This window comes from Perca flavescens, chromosome 7 (assembly GCF_004354835.1).
Source record: "Perca flavescens isolate YP-PL-M2 chromosome 7, PFLA_1.0, whole genome shotgun sequence".
NCBI classification, from domain to species: Eukaryota; Metazoa; Chordata; class Actinopteri; order Perciformes; family Percidae; genus Perca; species Perca flavescens.
The window spans coordinates 22,781,012-22,801,106 of NC_041337.1; the positions used below are offsets into that span (position 1 = coordinate 22,781,012).

Genomic DNA, 20,095 nt, shown 5'->3' on the forward strand with positions numbered 1-20,095 from the left:
TGGCTCAGTGCCGGCGTTCAGCCCCACTGTTTTGTCGTGGGTTTGTGTATATGCTTGTCACAGTGTGTGCAAGAGAGTAGGGAGGTGGGCATGGGGGGGAGGCGTGTCTGGGGTGGAGGGGATGTCAGCTCATTAACCTCCATTCTTCCCCCAGCACAGCACTGCGTAGGGTCACTGTGTAAGTCTCTTGTCATTACCCCTCCCCTGCACGCGTGTGCTGGGCATGATGGGAAGAGCTGAGCAACTGGAGAAAAGGAGGAGGGAAAGGTTCATGAGGCAGGGGGCAGGGGGGTTTGACATGTTCCTTTACAAATGCCCTGCTTGTATTTCGCAAACTAAAGCCCCGCCATCTCGTTTCCTTCCCTACTTTTGTCTTCTGTCTCTTCTCTTTCCCTCCCTGCTGTCTCTCTCTCTAACCACAGGCCCGGTACAGTGTGGGTGAACGAGGGGTTAGGCTCCACACTGCCCACCCTCCAGGCATCAATCCAGCTAGGAAAAGACTACCCACTGCTGTGGTGAGATACAGTAGCCAAGCCCCCAATTTCTGAAACCTCTTCTGCTTGTCAGCCAATTGATTTGGAAAGGTGTACCTCAAGCTAGTGTACTGGTCCCGGTGGTATTTTGGAGGCTTCAAACTAAGAATATCTAGAGTTGTGATGACATTGCTCATCACAGAGAAGAAGTAATTACTTCTAACTTCTAACTCATGAAAATACCTACAGGAACATGCACATATTGTCCATGCTGTATGTGGAAAACATGGACCACGCAATGCAAATATTGCATATATTTGCATTCAAAAACAGACACACAAGTTATTTTTCTTTATTGCAGCAACATATGTGTGAAAGCATGCAAAGGTGCAAAATACGCCCCTGCAGTTGTTATGGTCGGGTCACGCTGTTTTTGCATCCATAGAAACAAATAAAGTCTGAAATTGAAAGCAAAATTGACCTATTTAGAGTAAATCTTTAAGAGCTTTTTATTTAATGATTAATAAATTACTTGATGCAGAATTATTTTACAGTGAAGATACAAATAGTGCCCACAATATAACACAAATATGTTCTTCAGAAAGCCTACTTCTTTTGAATTTCATATCTTTTGTTAAAACTACACTGATAATCTATTGGACTGTTGATATTGTTGGTGATAGTATAGCAATATAGCACACTTTCCTGTTTAGTAAAATGTAAAACTGTTAAGTGTGTTTGTGTTAATATGAATGTGTGTATTACAAGTTCTGTAATTATAAGGTGTTTAAAAGTGAACACACCACAACCTGATTATCCACACAATAATTCAACAATTACAACACTTCCTTCCCACCTTCTAGAACTGTATGTTGCATGTTAAAGTCCATACCATGTTGGTGCATGTAGGAGACCCAATCCAACACACAAGAAAATTAACACAAGAATGCACCTATTGAAATAGATTGATGTGCTTCCTATACTCATAATGATTTATTTTAGTCACTGCCAGAACAGTCAAACTTTAGCCTATTTTCTTATTTTTCCTTTGCTCTTTTATACTTTATGCTCTGCAGAGGCAAGAGAGCAGTAGATTGCAATAAGATAACCAATTATATGCTAGAGGAAACCAGACTTTTTCTTCCTGCTGCAGTTATCTCATGCTGCGGTGAGCAGAGGCAAAGGGCTGGGGTAATGTGACATTCACTCTGCCCTTTATCTACTTTCATTGCTGGTTACCCCAGTCAGTTAAAAGTGGCTTGTGCTCTGCATCATCTCATGCCTCCAGAGAAACCTCACTGACATAGACTCACATAGAGACATGCACTTACTGTACGGACACACATATTCTACACGCAGACACACAAATGTGCAAATACATGCACGTTCTTCTCACCTCAGACAGTGTGAGTGTCAGGTAGACTGGTGGGAAAACCACTTTCCCACTAGTAGCATCCATGTTAAGTATAGCATGACTGCACTTGCTGGGGCTAGTTGCTAATTGCCTGTTATATTATTATGCAAGATGCTAATAGGGTGTTTCCCAGCACTGGTTAGCAGGCAGGTTGTTGAAGGCCACCGCGGCAGGATGAGGGAGGCCGTGTGGGTGCCACTTTGGTCTGACATACTTTTTTTGTTATACCTGCACATGCACTCGCACGTGCTGCACATACTCCCATCTGGTTGCAGATATGTGACACTTACTGTAGATAGAAGTGCTAAATTCCATAGCTCGCTTATCACAATAACACACTGTATTGTGTTCCAATGTATTTTGTTGTATGTAAATCTATCTGTGGAGGCAGGCTCTGTAGAAACAACTTTTCCCTTTTGAGGACAATGAAATCAATCTATTAGGGCTGGGACATTATGCTTTTCTCCCGATTCGATCCTTTCATGATACATGGATGCCGATTCGATTTCTATTGTGATTTTACATTTATTGCGATTCTGGAAGTATTGCAATTCCATAGTATTAAGTATTGCGAGTTTCTTTTCATTCTTTAACAAAATCAAAAGTTGAATAATACACATGGGCGTCAGTTTGGTTTGAAATGTGCTGGGGACAGAGATGCATTTGGAAGTACATTTACAGAAGTGCTGGGTATTGAAGCATTAATTTTTTTTTCTCTTTCGCGCAGGTCATGTTTGAAAGACGCTGTCCTAAAGCTTACTAATGAATAAAAACGTGGTTTAATGTACGTAAACAATAATCAATGATTACCAAATTTCTCTCTCTTCTCTCTCCTCATAACCACTGAAAACTGTCAAAACATCGAACCCAAAGTCCAATTATTATTGACGTTATCTGACATCTGACCCGTTTCTGCTTCACATTTTCAGCAGGGCAGCGGAGCGGCTGTGGGTTGACTCCCCACAGTTCTCATAGGCTTTATAAGTCATAACTTGAAAAAGCTTAACGTGGTTTAATGTACCTAAACAACGATCAATCAGCACCACATTTCTGGTTAGATTTTTTTGACAGTTTTCAGTGGTTATGAGGAGCAATAGGAGAGAGAAATTTGGTAATCATTGATCATTGTTTAAGTACAAGCTTTTTCCTCGCCATAGGTGCCAATGAAGAAGAAAATGTTAATGTGATATAATTGTTGGATTTCGGTTTAGTTCTTTTGACAGGCTTAAGTGTTCATTACAAAATGTGGCCATGATAAATTTGGTGATCATTGATTGTTGTTGAGGTACATTAAACCACGTTAAGCTTTTTCACGTTAAGCAGAATGTCCCGACAGGCAGTGTTGTGAACAGAGATGCGTGCAGCCAGCGCAGCAGCAGAGCGGCTGTGGCTGTGCCTGCCCTGTGGGGATAGAGATTGTTGTGGATTTTTTTTTTTTATCTAAATTGAGCTCGAGGTTTTCAAAAAAAGTGGTGGGTAAAAAATGACTCATGACGAAATCTGGTAGGTACGCGTACCCTCCGTCCCCACCAAAATTGATGCCTATGATAATACACTATTAGAGACAATATATCATGAGACATTTCTAAAAGCTAATTGTTATCTAAAAATAATGCACATCACATGTCAGTCAGTCAGTCTGACATTTATTTCATTTGTAAAGAAGTACATAACATGTATTTTCTGCATTTTCTGCTTTTGGTCTGTTTTGCTGGAAACATATATGATGTAATCGGCGTCAGCGGTACCGTAGAAACAGAAACTATTTGGGTGAATCATTGGAAAAAATTAAATAAAATATCGATTTTGGGGAAAAGAATTGTTTTTAAAAATCAAATTTCGATTGTTTTTTCACCCCTACCATCTATAACCTATTTAGCTCTCTGCTCAGACAGACTGATTGTACTGATAATACACAATCAAGATATATGTTGACATACCTGGATCTCTTTGAGAGACCCAATATGTCCAACAGGCAGAGAAGCTTTGACATAAAGCTGCACCTGGATAGATTTTATACAAAAGTACATTTGACTGTAGAACAACTAAAGAAACAGAAAATCATATAATTATTTTAAATTATTGCTTTATGAGTTTTTTTTAAAGATAGATAAGTCAGAACCCAACATTTTCTTAAAGCCATTGACCTACTCTTATCACGGTGTGAGTTATCATGCGTCACCATCACCGTTTAGATTTTTATCTTGTTTTGAACTCACTAACTCACATGAACTTGAGTTCATCCTGGAAACAAAACCGTATTTAGCACCACCCCCACCTGGCCTTCCTCCACACACACACACACACACACACACACACACACACACACACACACACACACACACACATACACAGAGCTTTTCTCCTCAATCTCTCCTCCCATCTGCTGTTGACTGTTACTTCTGTTTTGTGGTTGCTCCAGTGCAACAGAAAGTGGATGAATGAGAGCTTCAGTCTGCCTTTTTATTTTTACACATCACAAGGTATAGGTGAAGCCGGAAGCGGTTGGAACCTGTATTATGTCTTTTGTGTAAAAGGTTTCTTTTTTTCAAGCCGATTCTGGTACTGTGTTTGTGTGTTAGTCCATATTGTTTCAGTGAGGAATGCTTTAGACCTAATCATAACAAACAGAGCTGATGATCATTAGATGTGAGCTGATGGCTCTCACCATCACTGACAATGAAACAAAAATATTTCTTAAACAGAGTCAGCTGGAAAGAGGTAATGCAGATTGTTGTTTAACACTTTTTAAGAAATTTGAGGAAATGCAACACTCTACCGATTCATGTTTTCAATTCCTCTAACCGAATGCTTTCTTGGATGGCACGAGGCCAGGAAATTCCAAACAGAATTCCATCAAAATCCCTTCAACAGATACGAGGAGCTGCTCTGTATATCTTGTCGATATCTGATCATGCTGCTGACCGGAGCACAGTGTGTCCAGATAAACATAGCCTGTGTTTTGCATATGAAAATGAACCATGTGCAGCAGATAAAGGTGAGGATACATGAGATACTGGGCGTTGGTGGATGTGACCCCAGTGCTGCTGCAGAGTGTGCACATGTAATGTGTGTGTGTAGTGTGTGTGCAGGATCAAACTCTCACACCCAGGAAGAGGCCCTGTTTCCCTTATCTAACGACAACAGAGCATGTGTCGCCATGGCCACAGGCTGCGCTTTTTATGGGCTTTTGTGTGTGTTTGTGTATATATGTGTGTGTGTGTGTGTGTGTGTGTGTGTGTTTGTGTGTGTGTTTGTGTGTGTGTGTGTGTGTGTGTGTGTGTGTGTGTGTGTGTGTGTGTGTGTGTGTGCGCCATGTTCATTGTTTGCCCATGTTCATTGTTTGCTTGGGGTGTGGTGCAACACCAGAATTGTTACTATAGCCCATCCTCTCTCCCTCTTTTTCTCTCCTCCTGCCATGCAACTCTGGTATCTATCTACCATAGCTGTCTTTCTTTCTTTCTTTCTTTCTTTTGTTTCATTATGTCTTTTTCTGCCTTCTTAGCCTCTTTGTCTTTTAATCTTTCTCAGTTTAAGTGTGTGTATACGTGTTTGTGTGCACACAAGTGTGTCTCTCTCCCTCTCTGTCGGTCTGTCTGTCTATCTGTCTCATCCTCTCATCTGGCTTTGAACCAGCAGCGACAAGTTGGGCAAAAAATTCAAAAATTCAGTGGCACATTGTCTCAGGTTGAGGTTTGTTAGGTCTCTCCTACTGCTTAAATGAACAGAGGATGAGAGAGAAAGAGAGATGTAGAAAGAGAAATAAAGAGAAGAGGGGGAAGATGATGAAGGAGGGTGCTCAAACAGGCATACATATTGCATGAGTCCCCCCACCCACTTTACCACCACCACACCCTTTCTTCACAGAATGGCTGTGTACTGTTCTGGGCTTATTAATTCCGCTCGGTGAGAGAATTATTTTTAGAGACTTGGTGTACTGGCAAAGGCTTTTAAAGTCACAAGTATTACACATTCTGCTTATAGATTTGCTTTTATAAATTGGAAAGTTATTAAAGTTTGTTGTGGTTGTTATTTAGTGTGGTACTGTATGTTCTTTTGTAACACTTTTACAGATGTCGAATAGTCTACTTGAATGTTGGTTGTGTAAAATTAGAATTCTTCCCTTTTTTATTCTCAGCTACATCATGTCATATCCGGTACCATACTACATGAACTGTAATATGGTCTATGGTATGGTTTTAAAGCCCAGTGGTGGAAGACGTACGATAATTTACTTAATAAACAGTAGTACAGTCACAATGTAGTATTGCCCATTTCAGAGGATGTATTATTTGTATAATTAATATGATTTTTAATAATAATGCATCAACCTATAAGCAGCATATTAATGTTGCAGCTGGTCAAGGTACATTTTCAACTAATTTATATACTTTTGACTAGTTTATTCTATAGCAACTCATCATATTTTACAATCATATGTTTTGTATGCAAAATTTGAATCTGCAATAACCAGTAACTTTAGTGGAAAAGAAGAAGAAAGTAGCATATAGTCAAGGTACCGCAAACTTTTACTTAAGCAAACCTACTTACATACTTTCGACCGCTTGGAAATTCCTTTGAGACAAGCTTGTGATAAATTATCCTGAATTTTAGTTTAGTTAGTGATAATGTCAGATACGTAAAAAAGAGGTTACTGTGGTATTTGTGTATTTCAAATCATTAGTTCCAGATATTAAGTTACGGCAAATATTATTTTATTTTGCTTCCTAGATAATTGTTTCCCTGTCTATTAAAATAAAATTAAAAAAAAATCATCATTGCAAGTTAATTTTTTGCTCTAATGACTGGACAGTTGTGGCATTACACAGACACACAAGCCCAGACATCTTCGCCCAACCCCCTTTCCAAACAGATGTTGCCTAGAAGGCTTTATGAGGAGCTTATTTGAATTGTCCATCAATCAACAACAATCTTCCGTGGAATCTGTAATTTTGCCTCCAATCCTGCCATCATCTGTCTCACCAGTGCACTCCAAGATGAAAAGATCCCAGCATTGTATCGCACCATTAGCACTGTGTAAATATTACATGTTTTCCCTGGATATGCTAGTTAGCATTACTTCCACCTTGTGGCTTCATTATTTTTGAAACGCTCAGCTTTGTCGATGATTGCAAGGCATGACCTAGTTCTGGGACTCTCTCTCTCTCTCTCTCTCTCTCTCTCACTCTCTTTCTCTATCTCTTTCACTGTCTTTACTTTCTCACTTTTTTCTTCCTTATTTGCTTTTCTTCTTTTTCTCTCTCTGCTGCTCCACCTCATGTTCTTCTCTGTCTACCTCTTTCTTTGTCATTTATTCATTCTTTCTCCAATTACTGTCTTAGCATCACCTTCATCCTTTTAGTCTGTCTCTTTTCTGCCTCTCTGTCTCTCTCACCCTCCTTCTCTCTCGTGTATGCATACTTTATTTCTCAATTTGTCTCCCTTCCACAACTTATTATTATTTTTCTCTATTCTCACATCCCTCTCTCTCTCTCTCTCTCTCTTTCTACCACTCCCCACTTCTCTATCCTTCTTCTCCATGTTTTTATTCCTCTCTCCCAGCACCACGTGTGTCATGGAGGGAAACATCGCGAGCAGTGGTCCCTGCTGAACAATTACCATGCAAAGCAATTCAAATAGAGATGTTTGCCGAAAACAACATGTGTGTAATTACTGCTTAATGAGGCCCTTGTCTCAGGCAGAATGCCCAATTAGACTGCCGATGAGAAAGCGATGCCAGGGACCACTGAAGAAACAGAGGGAAGAGGGGGAAAGAAGGGTAGGGAGGGAGATGGAGAAGTAGAGTGAGGTTGTAACACAGAGAGAGGTGGGGACGATGAGAACATAAAGGGGAGTGGAAAGAGAAAGATGGAGAGAGTGTGAGAAAGGAGTACAGGGAGAAAATGAGAGAGAGAAAGGGAACAACAGAGAAAGAGAAGAGGATTTCTGCAGTAAATGTGGAGTAATGGCAGAGCTGATAGCATTGAGCCGAGGATAAATTGGCATTTTAAGTGGGAGAGCGAGGCAGTGTAAAGGAGAGCTATCGAGAGAAGAACAGAGGGAAACAGCTTTACATTGCAATATATGGGCATCCATGTTGAAGCACAAAATGGCTGACCTTTCCAGGCTGTCTTTGGCCTTTTTGGGGAATATTATATTACAGATGTAATTGGTGAAAATGAGCATTGTCTGATTTCATTGCTACCGTTAGAGATGAAATTAACAGTGAAAAGGCTTTGCGTTGAAGAATTCAGTTTGCAGAATAAGCTAAAATACAAGATCTTGCAGCTTTTTTCTGGTTAATAGCGCCGTTATTCAATGACTGTTCTCTCCTTTCACCCAAGAGAATCTTATCCTAAATTTTTCAATTCAATTCAATTTTATTTATAGTATCAAATCATAACAGAGTTATCTCGAGACACTTTACAGATAGAGTAGGTCTAGACCACACGCTATAATTTACAAAGCCCCAACAATTACAGTAATTCCCTCAAGAGCAAGCATTAGCAGTGGCTATTGCGACAGTGGCAAGGAAAAACTCCCTTTTAGGAAGAAAGCTCGGCAGACCCAGACTCTTGGTAGGCGGTGTCTGACGGAGCCGGTTGGGGAAGCTCTCAAAATGGCGTCACGTCACCAGTGATATCAAAGTGAATTTCAATGGAATAAAATTGCTCAGTTAGGTGAGGACAAGAAGCTTCCATGTGAGGAAGCGAAGAGTTTATTGCTGATATGTCACCAAGGTCATCACTTTGGCCCTCTCAGTGAGCTAAATTAGTGTCTGTAACTCCAGCAGGTAGCGTTAAACAATTAGCCAACATTCAATTTCAATTGAAATAAACATATATTTTTTCCTGCTAAGTGTTGGGCTCTTAGATTAATCTTGTGAGGTGTGAATGAGGTTTAAATGCAGTGCTTGTCTCGGTTTCGTGTATGCGTATTTGGTTGAATGTAAATGTAATCATTAGAATAACCAAGTGAATCCTCACAAGGGCTTTCATGATATGCATCATTAAGCAACCATTGCCCTGAGGCAGGCACTCATTCCCCTGGCTGTTCTCCTGCAATAATGTACAGTAATTTCTCTTTCTCACCACTCTCACACTCATTTAGCTACTTCGACTTTTTCCTGTCGACCGGTGTAGATATTAGATTTCACCCCCAGGAATTCTGCCCATTTCCGTCCATTAGTCTACCTAGTTATTGTTTTGAGCAGGTATGTCTCATGATCAATTTGTGTTCACTCACATCTAGCGTGTGTTTATCTTTCAAGCCTACGGTTGCTTTCTCCATAGGCACAAAGCGGACCACCCCAAACGAAAAGGGCCCCGCTTATCTTCACATCTGAGGAATTTGACATGGAATGTCGTCTAGTTTGATCTTGTTGTCTCTGCTGTCTTTTCCCCAAGTCTTTTATGCTTTCATATCACAAAGAATGACCTCAGCCAACAAACAAAAAGAAGGCTTTTTTCGACACGTTGGGTTTCTGTGTGTTTGTGTTCATGGACGTTATCATCCAGTCCAGTCAAATTTTGTTCCATTTGCTGCAAGCGTGGTATGACAAAGCTTGATGTCTTTGAACGCCAAGGGCATTTCACAATACAGCTCTTCCTAACCGTATCTAATTTTCTCTGTAACTAAAAACAGAATCTGTGTTGTTGTTTTTCTTCATTTATATCCCATTCAAAACCGTATTTCTGTGAGGAATTCATCAGGCTTTTAGCTTACCAACACTAGATATCAGAGCAAGCATGTTGCATGTAGCGCTCAACTGGTGACCTGGTGTTGATCCCCAGCACCCTTGGGGGTCAAGGGCCATTTATCTCGTGTCAAACTGTGTTTTGGCATCTGCTGCAAGTGATCGTTCGGTGCCTTATTAGCTCAATCCTGAAGACACAGCATGCCCTCACTGTGCGCACACACACACACACACACACACACATAAATACACTGGGTCCGAAGTCTCCACACCCTTTACTACTGTATACACTCACAGTTTCATTCACACTCTTTCTCTCTCAGACACACAGCAGAGCCCACAGGGAAAAGCCCATCTCCCATCACTGTGTTCATGTAGCCTAATTACCGGCCCGCTGACGAGCAGTAATTACCCACGCTGCCATGCCACCACGAGGTTTAACCAAAGTGACAAAGTCATTAGTCTCACACTTCAGGCCACCCGTAAAGAGCATTTTCCTCTTTGCACCTTCTCTGCGGTCCCCATTTTTTTTTTTTCAAACCTCCTCTTGCATACAATGTTTATTTCTCCTTTTTGTTTCTGTCCACAGTTTGATGGTGACAACATGTATATGAATGACAATAACCAAGAGTTTCGGTCACCAAACCAGGTAAGACAGCCCTAATTTTTTTCCTATAAACCCCACAGACTAAATACATATCTGTGGAAGCTGTCGTGTTATTAGCTTCGGTTTTGCAGCAGTCAGCTGCAATAAGAGTTTATATGTATGAATTATATGTTTTGGTAAGTGTTGGAAAATAATAAATGACTATGTTTTCCAGTAAAGGAGCTCATTAACTAAAGATGGGGTTGGCTGTAAATTGAGACTGTGGTAAAAATGTGAGTGGAAAACATAAGTCATTATTAACTGCTGTGGGTATGACATGCTACATCTTCACATTGACCTCTGGGGTAAACTGAAAACAGTGTTAATCTGAAAACTTAACTTAAAATTCTCATTAGCCAAGTGTTATAAAAGATGATGGTAAAAGCAAAGACCAGTGCTAACAAACTAACAAAATGCATTATCATTTGGAACCACTGTTTTTCCCCATGCTGGGAAATCTGTGAGGAGTTACAGTAGAAATGATCCTATAAGTTGAAGCTAAATTCACTTCAGCATACCTTCAAACTTCTAAAACTTTATTATGATATTAGAATCACTACAAATACATAAACCTGGATTGGGTAGTGAAAACATGGTTGGCCAGATTTTGTTGTTATTGACTAGCTCTACATGGGTTAGACATGAGGGGCTAGACATGCAGAACTGGTAGAAAAAGAGTTTCCGTCTCTAGGGTTGGCTATGCCGTTTTGTCAGTCTGTAGATTGGTCGGTTCACAACTTTGGTCCAGACTCAAAAACTCCTAAATGGATTGCAATGAAATGTTGTACAGACGTTCATGGTCCCCAGAAGATGAAGTCTACTGACTTTGGTGGTCCCCTAACTTATCCTGTAGTACCACCAGCAGGTTGACATTTTTGTTTTGAAGTGCCACCATCAGCTCAAATCCCATCAGCCTGAGTTGTACTTTGTTTTTAGTGCTAATTAGCAAATGTTAGCATGCTAACACACTAAACTAAGACCATGAACATGGTAAACATTATACCTGCTAAACATTTGGACTTTTTTAATGGGCAGCGCAATATCGTTTTCACAAATCCATAGATTTGTGACTGTTTTATGGCCAGATGAACCCAGTGACAACATCAACACATGATGTGGTCTCTTGGTTGGCAGTTTACCTGATGTATGAAATGTATATAAAAAGGTGCAGTTTATCAGATCAGTTGATCTCTCAAGCTTTCTTCATAACAGCAATATTAAGCCTTGAATTTGGAGCATCACTCTGCGTTGCAGCAAAAAGGCCTCCATGACCTTGACCCTCTCTTGCTAAGCAAGAAAAAACATCTAATTCCTCATAAGCCAAAGTATCCCTTAAAGATGGTTTTATCCAAAGCACTTTAACATATATCTTTAACATCAGAGGGATTAAACCATCAACGCTGACAGTGTTAGTGCAATTTCACTAATGCCGCTTTTCCATTGCATAGTACAGCCCGACTCGACTCTACTGGAATGGCTGTCTTTTGGTTTTCCATTAGCTAAACTTGATACACCTAAACCCGGTACATGGTACTTGTTTTAGTACCTTCTCGGTCAGGGTTCCAAGTGAGCTGAGCCGATACTAAAGGGTAAAGTTAAAACACTGCAGACCACTGATTGGTCAGAGAGAACCTTCACTAATGTGGCACGGGGCATCCTGCACAAACCCGGCATTTAAAAAAAAAGCCAAGCTGCCATTAATAGCAACCGCAATTCTTGTATTCACTTGACTCAAATGTAGAAAAAAAAAATGGCAGCCAACACAAAATTACAATGCACATTACCTACACTATGCCGTACAATTGTGCACAGTGCAGACGCTCCTCTGTTTGTTTGATGATGAAAGGATTCAGCGAGTGTCACGTTAAAGATGATGTCACAGGAGTTTCATGCGGCATCCCAGGCTCATTGAAGTATTTGTCCCAGTCTGGAGTGGCACAGTCCCAGTCACACAGTCAGTGAGTTGGACAGGCGCTGCACTGAGTGCTCCCAGTTGGTAGATGGGAACACATGGCCGGACATATGGCAGAATTTGGAGCTCCAGGATTTGTTGATCCAGCAGCGTGGCCTTCATGTTCTGACAAAACATGACGAGGTGGAGGCTCCTCGTCAATTAGCCCCTCGCCAAATACTGTCAGAGAGACACGGGACAAGGCCAGAAGGCTGAGGACACACACACACACACACACACACACACACACACACACACACACACACACATTCTCTCTCTCTCTCTCTCTCTCTCTCTCTCTCTCTCTCACCCATAAAAACACACACATGCTGTAATAGGAAGTGACACATTCTCTGACACAAAGTTATTCATAAGTCATAAGCACATGCACAAGAAGACATTCTCAATTTCAGTTTGTTTCACTCAAACTGTGCACACACACACATATGTTGATACTTCTATAATTGTGAGGATCCACATTGACATAATGCATTTCCTTGCCCATAACAATACATGTAACCATCACCACTACCTAACCCCAATCCTAACATTAAAGGGTCAGTTCATCCAATTTACAAAAAAACAAACATATTTTCTCACTTACCTGAGCGGTGTCAGCCATGCATATATTATGTGTTGAGAGTTTGAGTAGCTGCATGTGAAACTTCTGCTACCTCCCTAATACAATGGGTATGAATTAGATTTGTAGTATGTGGTTCCCTATGGATGAAAAATTATGTTTGAAAAACTCAACAGCCACTTCCCTTTCCGAAACCAATTCTCTGGTTACTCTGGATAATCTACAAGCCGTTCTCTACTGTTTTTACTGGAGCTACCTTCTACCAAAGAGGTTTTACTGTAATTTGTATGAACTGACCCTTTAAAATAATTTAATTATAACATTAACCCTAACACCATCTGTAAACCCTCAACCCTTTGAAGATGTGAAGACCAGCCAAAATGTCCTCATTTTCCAAAAATGTGCTTAGTCTTAGGGTGTAAAACTTAAATTGGTCTGTAAAAGATTGACGAACAAGAACATATGTATGTGCACATAAAACACACACACACACACACACACACACACATATAGGCTCATAAAGCCATACACACACACAAACATATTCTCATAAACCCTCACACACACACACACACACCATCATCCTATAGCCATAAGGTTGTCTTTCCTTTGATGTTGGGATTGACTGACTATAATGAGGGGTCGAGTGGGAGCTTTAGCAGCTTATTGTCTACTTATAGCACACATCACAGACTATGAGGTCCATCGTTGTTAGCCCTGTTTCCTTGTCTGGACTAATTATGTCACTTTGTTTTCATACATGTGTGTGTGTGCCAATTGGAATAAATGTCCAGCTTTGTAGTTTCTCTGCTGCTGCGATCATGTGTCAGTCATCGACACCCACTCCAGGTTTGCGTTTTGTGTCAACAAATACCTTCTTAGTGGATAAGGCAATTTGGGCTTTTCAAAACATGCCAGTTGCAGTTGATGCTCTGTCAGCGCCGTCAAATAGAAGCTTACACACCAGTTCTTAATAGCCCTCCAAACACAGATTTCACTGTTTAGCATCCGATTTTTTTAATACAGTTGATTTCATTTGAAATTGGGAAGAGGTGGGATGGGCGCTTTTAAGTTAAAGGTTGTATAGTTTCAGCCCTAATGAATATAACTGAGCACTGAACTTGATATCTCGGCATAACGTTTTCATGAGTTTGACAACATACACACTCTTAACCCCCCTTTGTTGTTAGAGCTTGCTAAATCATTACATTCCAGTTGTCTTTTAAAGCATTTAAGCATATTTCCTATTAATTTAGCATGTCCTCTGGGTTTGGGATCTTGACCAGAATGAATTATTTCTGTGGATTTCAATGGTACTTGGGTACAGGCCATGCATTTGCAATGGTTAACCTGCCAAATGGTCTGAAGAGGTTAATTTTTAAAAATCTTCAAAGCCACCACATTCAAGGAATGTCTGCAATTTCTTTATGCGTCATTCAAAATTCATCACTGACTGCTCGCTGAGCATGTGAGTGAATCATTTCTTAATTGATGCCTAATTGTATGCATTAGCTGTGCAGTGGTTTGTCATATACAGCTTGCTTTTATAGTTAAATCAAACAAATTAGAGGTTTAAATATGGAATCATTTTCTGTATCAATTTGAAATGGTGATTACTGTCTTATGAATGTGCTGAATGCATGCCTACATTCTGGTGCATGCCTACATTCTGGTGCTATACATATATTATTTTTGGTATGTGTTTGTCATTTTTATTAAGATTAACTGTGTTTGTAAAAGAACAACATACTAAGATGCAAGGCAGTAGCATTTCCACTATGTCTCTGTCTACTGTTTATTTTTTTCAGTATTTTTTGGTTTGGAGATACAGTACCTTCATAGCGGTCTAACATATTGTGAAAGAAGGAGCCTGTATTCCTTAATACAAGTTTCTAACACTGCGTTGAGATGCCCACCCGAGCCTTTACGTGATGTGTGCCTGTGAAAAAGGTGCATGTAGCCAGAACAGAGACTCCTTTGTTTGCATGTCTGGGGTCTTCCACAGCATACGCACTGAGGTAGCAGTTTGACACAGCCAGGAGATTGCATTACACATAACATCTCTGGGCTTTTAAAAAGAGAAAACCACTAATCAGAAACAGCTTTAAAGGGGCCGTTTACTGTATGCTTGGACACAATCTGTCCATTCAAACAAGATGTTTTCAAGGCTTTGAATACTCTATGGTTTCTGTTTCTGCACATGTGGAGCTTCCAGACGTTTTGATGATATTGATGTTTTCCATTTGGTTCATCTGTTGAGGTTTCAACCTATATGCAAAAGTGTAGGCGTATTATTTTGTTGATCAGCCAGTGTTGTTTATGTCTGCCCACACACACAAAGCTATTAAGGGGATAGTTTGTTGAATTAAAGATTATTAAACGTCTCTATTATCCTGATTGACTGAGAATGTTCTTGTGAGCCACACAGAGTATGGACAGACGCTTAAAACAACATATTTTTTCACTGATTCAAATACATGTAGGTCTGGTGTCTGCTCATTGACTGCTGCAAACAACTGAGCCAATCAGAGCTTTCTATTAAGAATAGGGACGTCAACTTTCTGTGTTGTTGTAATTAGGCTTACAGAAATAACAACTCTTAAATCACTATATTCTTTCCAATACCGGAAAAATATTGCACTAACAATCGTTACTGCAGACACGTCAGTCACTACTGAGGGCAAAGTAAACCCCCCTCCCAAACAGAAAACGGCTCACTTGAAATGATTAAAATGGCAATTCGGTCTGATTATCTGGCTATCATGCACATGCATGCCAAATAATGCTGACTGCAGTGCATATCTTTGTAGCACTAAAAGCTGCTTGAAAAGGATCACAGCCAAACCAAAATGGCTGCATCCACCCACGCCCACACATATTCTAATTTAGTCAAAAAGGACAATTAGTGTTCTTCATTTAGATTCCTATCAGGCCTGATCTGTTTGAGTGATTGTGCAGACTTGTACATCCATCTATATTTCTGTGTGTTTTGGCTGCCTTCTCCTCACCCTATAATCAGTCTATGTGGAAGCACACCATGTGTATATATGCGCATAGATTAGGGAAAATTAGAGACAAAAGGGGTAGATTTAGAGAAATAGCTGGTTACGGATGAAGTTTGAAAGAGAAAACAAGCCAGTGGCAGAAAGAGGCAGAGTCGTTTTGTGCGTCTCTTGGTGTCTTGTGTTGTACTTGTTGCAGTGGGTTCCTGTGCAGGAGAGGAAACTCAGCGGCCACTGGTCTTCGGAGAAGCTGCAAGTTTCAGCCTGTTTGTGCCTCTGTGTTTTCTGTTTCCAGGTGTCTTGCTGATCCGCGTGTCTCTATCGATTTGGCTGGCTGCAAGAGAACAGTGGCTGATGGTCGAGATTAGAATAGAAACCTCACTTGTTGGATACAGGCGCACTCTCTCTCTCTCTCTCACTCTCTCTCTCTCTTTCTCCTCGTCTTTCTGATTCTGTCTCTTTATTTTTGTGTATTTCTTAACTCTCACTCTCTCATTCTCTGTCTTTCTCCTTTCTCTGGTTTTTCACCCACGTTCATCCACCACACTCCTTTCAGCTGAAAATTTATGGCTCTCTTAACTTTATACACACAATTTATACATCCCCTTCCCACTCTCAGTTCACTTCAGCTCAGTTTAATGAAGCTTTATTGGCACTACGTTTTGATCAAAAAAGATGTTTCCAAAGCATATGTACTTAAATAAATAAAGTAATGTTACTCAGCTCATTGAATTTAAAAACTGCATACATACATACATACATACATACATACATCAGAGTCACCTTTATTGGCATAGTATGTGAACACAAGGAATTTGGTTTTTTGCATTACTCTCAATATGCATAAATAGACATACAGTAACAGCTAAGAACGACATTCACACGAGGATCAGTGCTGATCAGTGAATGTTACATTTGAGTATGGGAAGTGGTTGAAGTAGGTATGTTCATTTTGATCAGAAGGAAGACCTCATATGTATATCTGAGACATATGTCTAAAAAGAAATATAACAAGAACAAATTAACTTTCTTCGAATTACAAAAAAGGCAGACTCTTGAATTATAGTACTTAGTAAGTACAATGCATGCTGGAAAGTATGTTGATAACTCAAAACAACTTAAAGGAATAGTTTAACATTTTGGGAAATGTGTGTATTCATTTTCTTGCCAAGAGTTAGACGAGTTGATTGATACCACTCTAATGTCTGTACGGTAAATATGAAGCTGAATCCAACAGGTAGTTAGTGTGGCTTAGCATAGAGACTGGAATCAGAAATAGTCTGACACATAACCGCCCATGAAATCACAACTACACAGATTAAACAAACAAGATAGAACTTGTTAATAATTCAATAATATAGCTATTATTTAGCTTTATAATCCACCACCAATAATTTAGCTTTGGGCAGAGCAAGGCTAAGAGGTTGCCCTTGTTTCCAGTCATTGTGCTAAGCTAACCTGGTTGTAGCTTCATATTTGCAGACATAAAAGTGGTATCAATTAAATCAACAATGATTAAATTAATTACAAAATGAACTGTGTAGTTATTGTTATCGCATTTGGATGACGTGAAAAATATTTAAAGGAGTAGTTCAATATTTTGGGAAATGTCTGCCTGTTCAATATGGTTAGTTTAGCTTAGATTACAAACTGGCAAGGGGGTAACAGCTAGCCTGGCTCTATCCTTGGTTAAAAAAAATCTGCTTACCAACAACTCTGAAGCCCACTAATTAATACGTTATATCTTGTTTGTTAAAGCTAAGCTAACCAGCTGCTGGCTGTAATAATACGTGTACAGATATGAAGGTGGTAAAATAATACTTTCCCCAAATGTCTAGGTATTTAAAATCTGAAAAAGAAATGATAATTCTTTACAAACAGTTGACATGATAATGTCCCCCTTATTTCACACCTTTCCTCACTCTTTCATTCTCTCCCTCTCTCTCTCTGAGGCAGAGACACCTCAGTACACCCTGGCACCGCACACCCAATGTGGGCGATGCTGATGTGAAAAGGCACCGTTACTTAACAGTGACTCACAGTGCACCATTATACCCCCACCACCACAACTGCAACACAAGTAAAAGTGTTTCTCTTTCTATCTTCTATCCCCTGCAAGAAAACGTTGGGGGACATTTGAGACAAAGGATGAAAAATGAAAATTGAGGGTCTGAAAACACCAACACATATCTCACTCCCTCTTTGAGCCTGTACGGAGCCGCTGGCAAGGTCGCGAGAATCAAGTACAGATACATATTGTACGGTGTGTATTTAAATTTCAAGAGAGCGTACAATTTCAGTAGCATGAATTCAGGCTGAAAACAGTTTTCGGCTCTAAACCAACACTGGGGCATGTATATCTGAAAACAATGCTGGAGGAACATCACAGGAACATCACAACTGACACACCCATGCTAGGAGGGATTGTAAGTTACAGTTGTAACCAGGGATTGGTAGTTCTTTATGTAGGTCAGTCCATATCAGCCAATAAGTCCAATTACCATTAGCCTCTGAAATAAAACATGCTGTGACCTCTGCTCAGCTTCCATGGAGCTGAAATGGATGGAAATCCTTACTCTGCGGCTGAGTAAGGATTTTATGAAAAGTAATTTAATTTAGTAATTTAATGAAAGATGTATTGAGAATAGAGAGATATTAGTGAGTAAACAGCAGGAGGAAAAAATATTACAGGGAAATGTTCAACGCGAGGCATCCGTGGTGGATAATATGTCCCTTGTTCGAAGAATCTGAGGTTTTAAAGGACATTAAAACGACCCACTGTCCCACTCTTTTTGGGCGTGCTCCCTTGGTCCATCCTCAAATGCATACCCCGCAGCAAAGCAACCCCAAAAAAAAAAAAAAAAACAAACAAAGAAAAAAACAGCAATTTATCAGCAGCGAGAGTGCACTCAATGATTCATACACTCTTTTAAGAGAACTTGAAACCTTGGCTCTATTTCTGTCCCAGCTTCTCTCTGTATTTGCTGCACAGTAGAGTAGATGGATTTAGTGGGACTAAGTAGTATGATATTTCTATTGGTTTTCTGCGTGTATTTTCACTCTCTCTTTCCCTCTCTCCCAGTGATCTTTCTCTTCATATAGAGACCAAGGTCATGGCTGATTGAAATATAATAGAAGTGTAGACATCTGGCCTAATACTGTGGGAAGTTAAATCTATTTTAATGGCCCCTGCCGCTGTGGATTCTCTCTGATGCACTCTTGCGCTTCACTGACAGTAAATCACAATGTTCTCTTATTACCCTGACTGGAATGAGGGCATAGAGAAAGAACAATGAGGGATCCACATCATTTGTTTTCACCCCTCCCTTGCTTTTTCCTCTCCTCTTCGCTCCTCCTCTCCTCCCCTCACCACTCCGTTTGCGACTCATAAAGCAAGGGGCTTAAAGAGAGTGACATCATGAAAATAAAAATAAAGGGGATTATGGGAGAGCTATTGTGCCATATGTGATTACTGGGGCTTCCATGTTCCCTTGGGGGGGATGAGTGACTACAACACAACATATTTTATTTATTTATTCGATTCTCTCTAATGAATAAGAATAGGAAATGTGTCTGGAACCACAGTATTGTCCCCCTTTGCCAAAAAAAAGAAGAAAAACACAGCCTTTGGTCCAAACATTAAAGAACTTTCTATTTATTTCTGTTCTGGTAAAAAGATCAGAGATATTTTTTCACCCTTCATCTTTGATCTATAACTGTGAGTTTGAAAAAGAAATTGAACTGACATAAATGTGCAGCACTTGGCCATTTTTCCACACCTTTTTTTCAAAATACTTCCTTTGCGGCTATGTTTTTAGAGTTCAGGTACAATCCAGCACAGGTCCACCCACATCTGCAATGGAGAGTCAGATCCTTTTTACCCACCTAAATGAGATCCATTTTCATGTGACATTTGAGAGGATTACCAGTGCGTGGGGGAGCATGGAAGAGGTTAGCTTACTCCTTTGCCATTGGTTGAAGCACAACACAGCCCACCTTTAGTAACGGACGCTGACCCTGAGCTACTATCGGTCATGGTCTCCCCCCCCCCCCCCTGCACACTTCACTTATCCCAGTTCTGTCTTGCTGTCAGTCAGCACGGTGGGTCTACTGTTCCATTCTCCTTCTATTGTACTACTCTGTCTGCTTCCCTTGATACATCACCCAAATGGAGTTCCTTGTCGTTTCAAAGCCAGGTAAGATAGCCTTTGTGGACCCTGCAGACCGCCACTGTAATGGTCACTTGTGTAGCACACCTTAGCAATGTTCAACACCCGCTGATGATGAGTTTCATTTCTGCCCTTTCTCATCTCTGCATGGTTGATCTTTGAAG

General features: G+C 40.2%; 1 protein-coding gene across 2 annotated transcripts in view; it reads left to right on the top strand.

The window, feature by feature from the left end:
• LOC114558855 (thymocyte selection-associated high mobility group box protein TOX) overlaps nt 1-20,095 on the top strand; it is an 81,626-nt gene that overhangs the window by 32,121 nt on the left and 29,410 nt on the right. The window contains exons 2-3 of one of the 2 annotated variants that reach the window (XM_028583122.1): nt 423-515; nt 10,173-10,232. In XM_028583122.1, coding sequence (XP_028438923.1) covers nt 423-515; nt 10,173-10,232 — 153 coding nt within the window. The remainder of the gene's footprint in view (nt 1-422; nt 516-10,172; nt 10,233-20,095) is intronic. The other variant, XM_028583123.1, reaches the window with a different exon arrangement.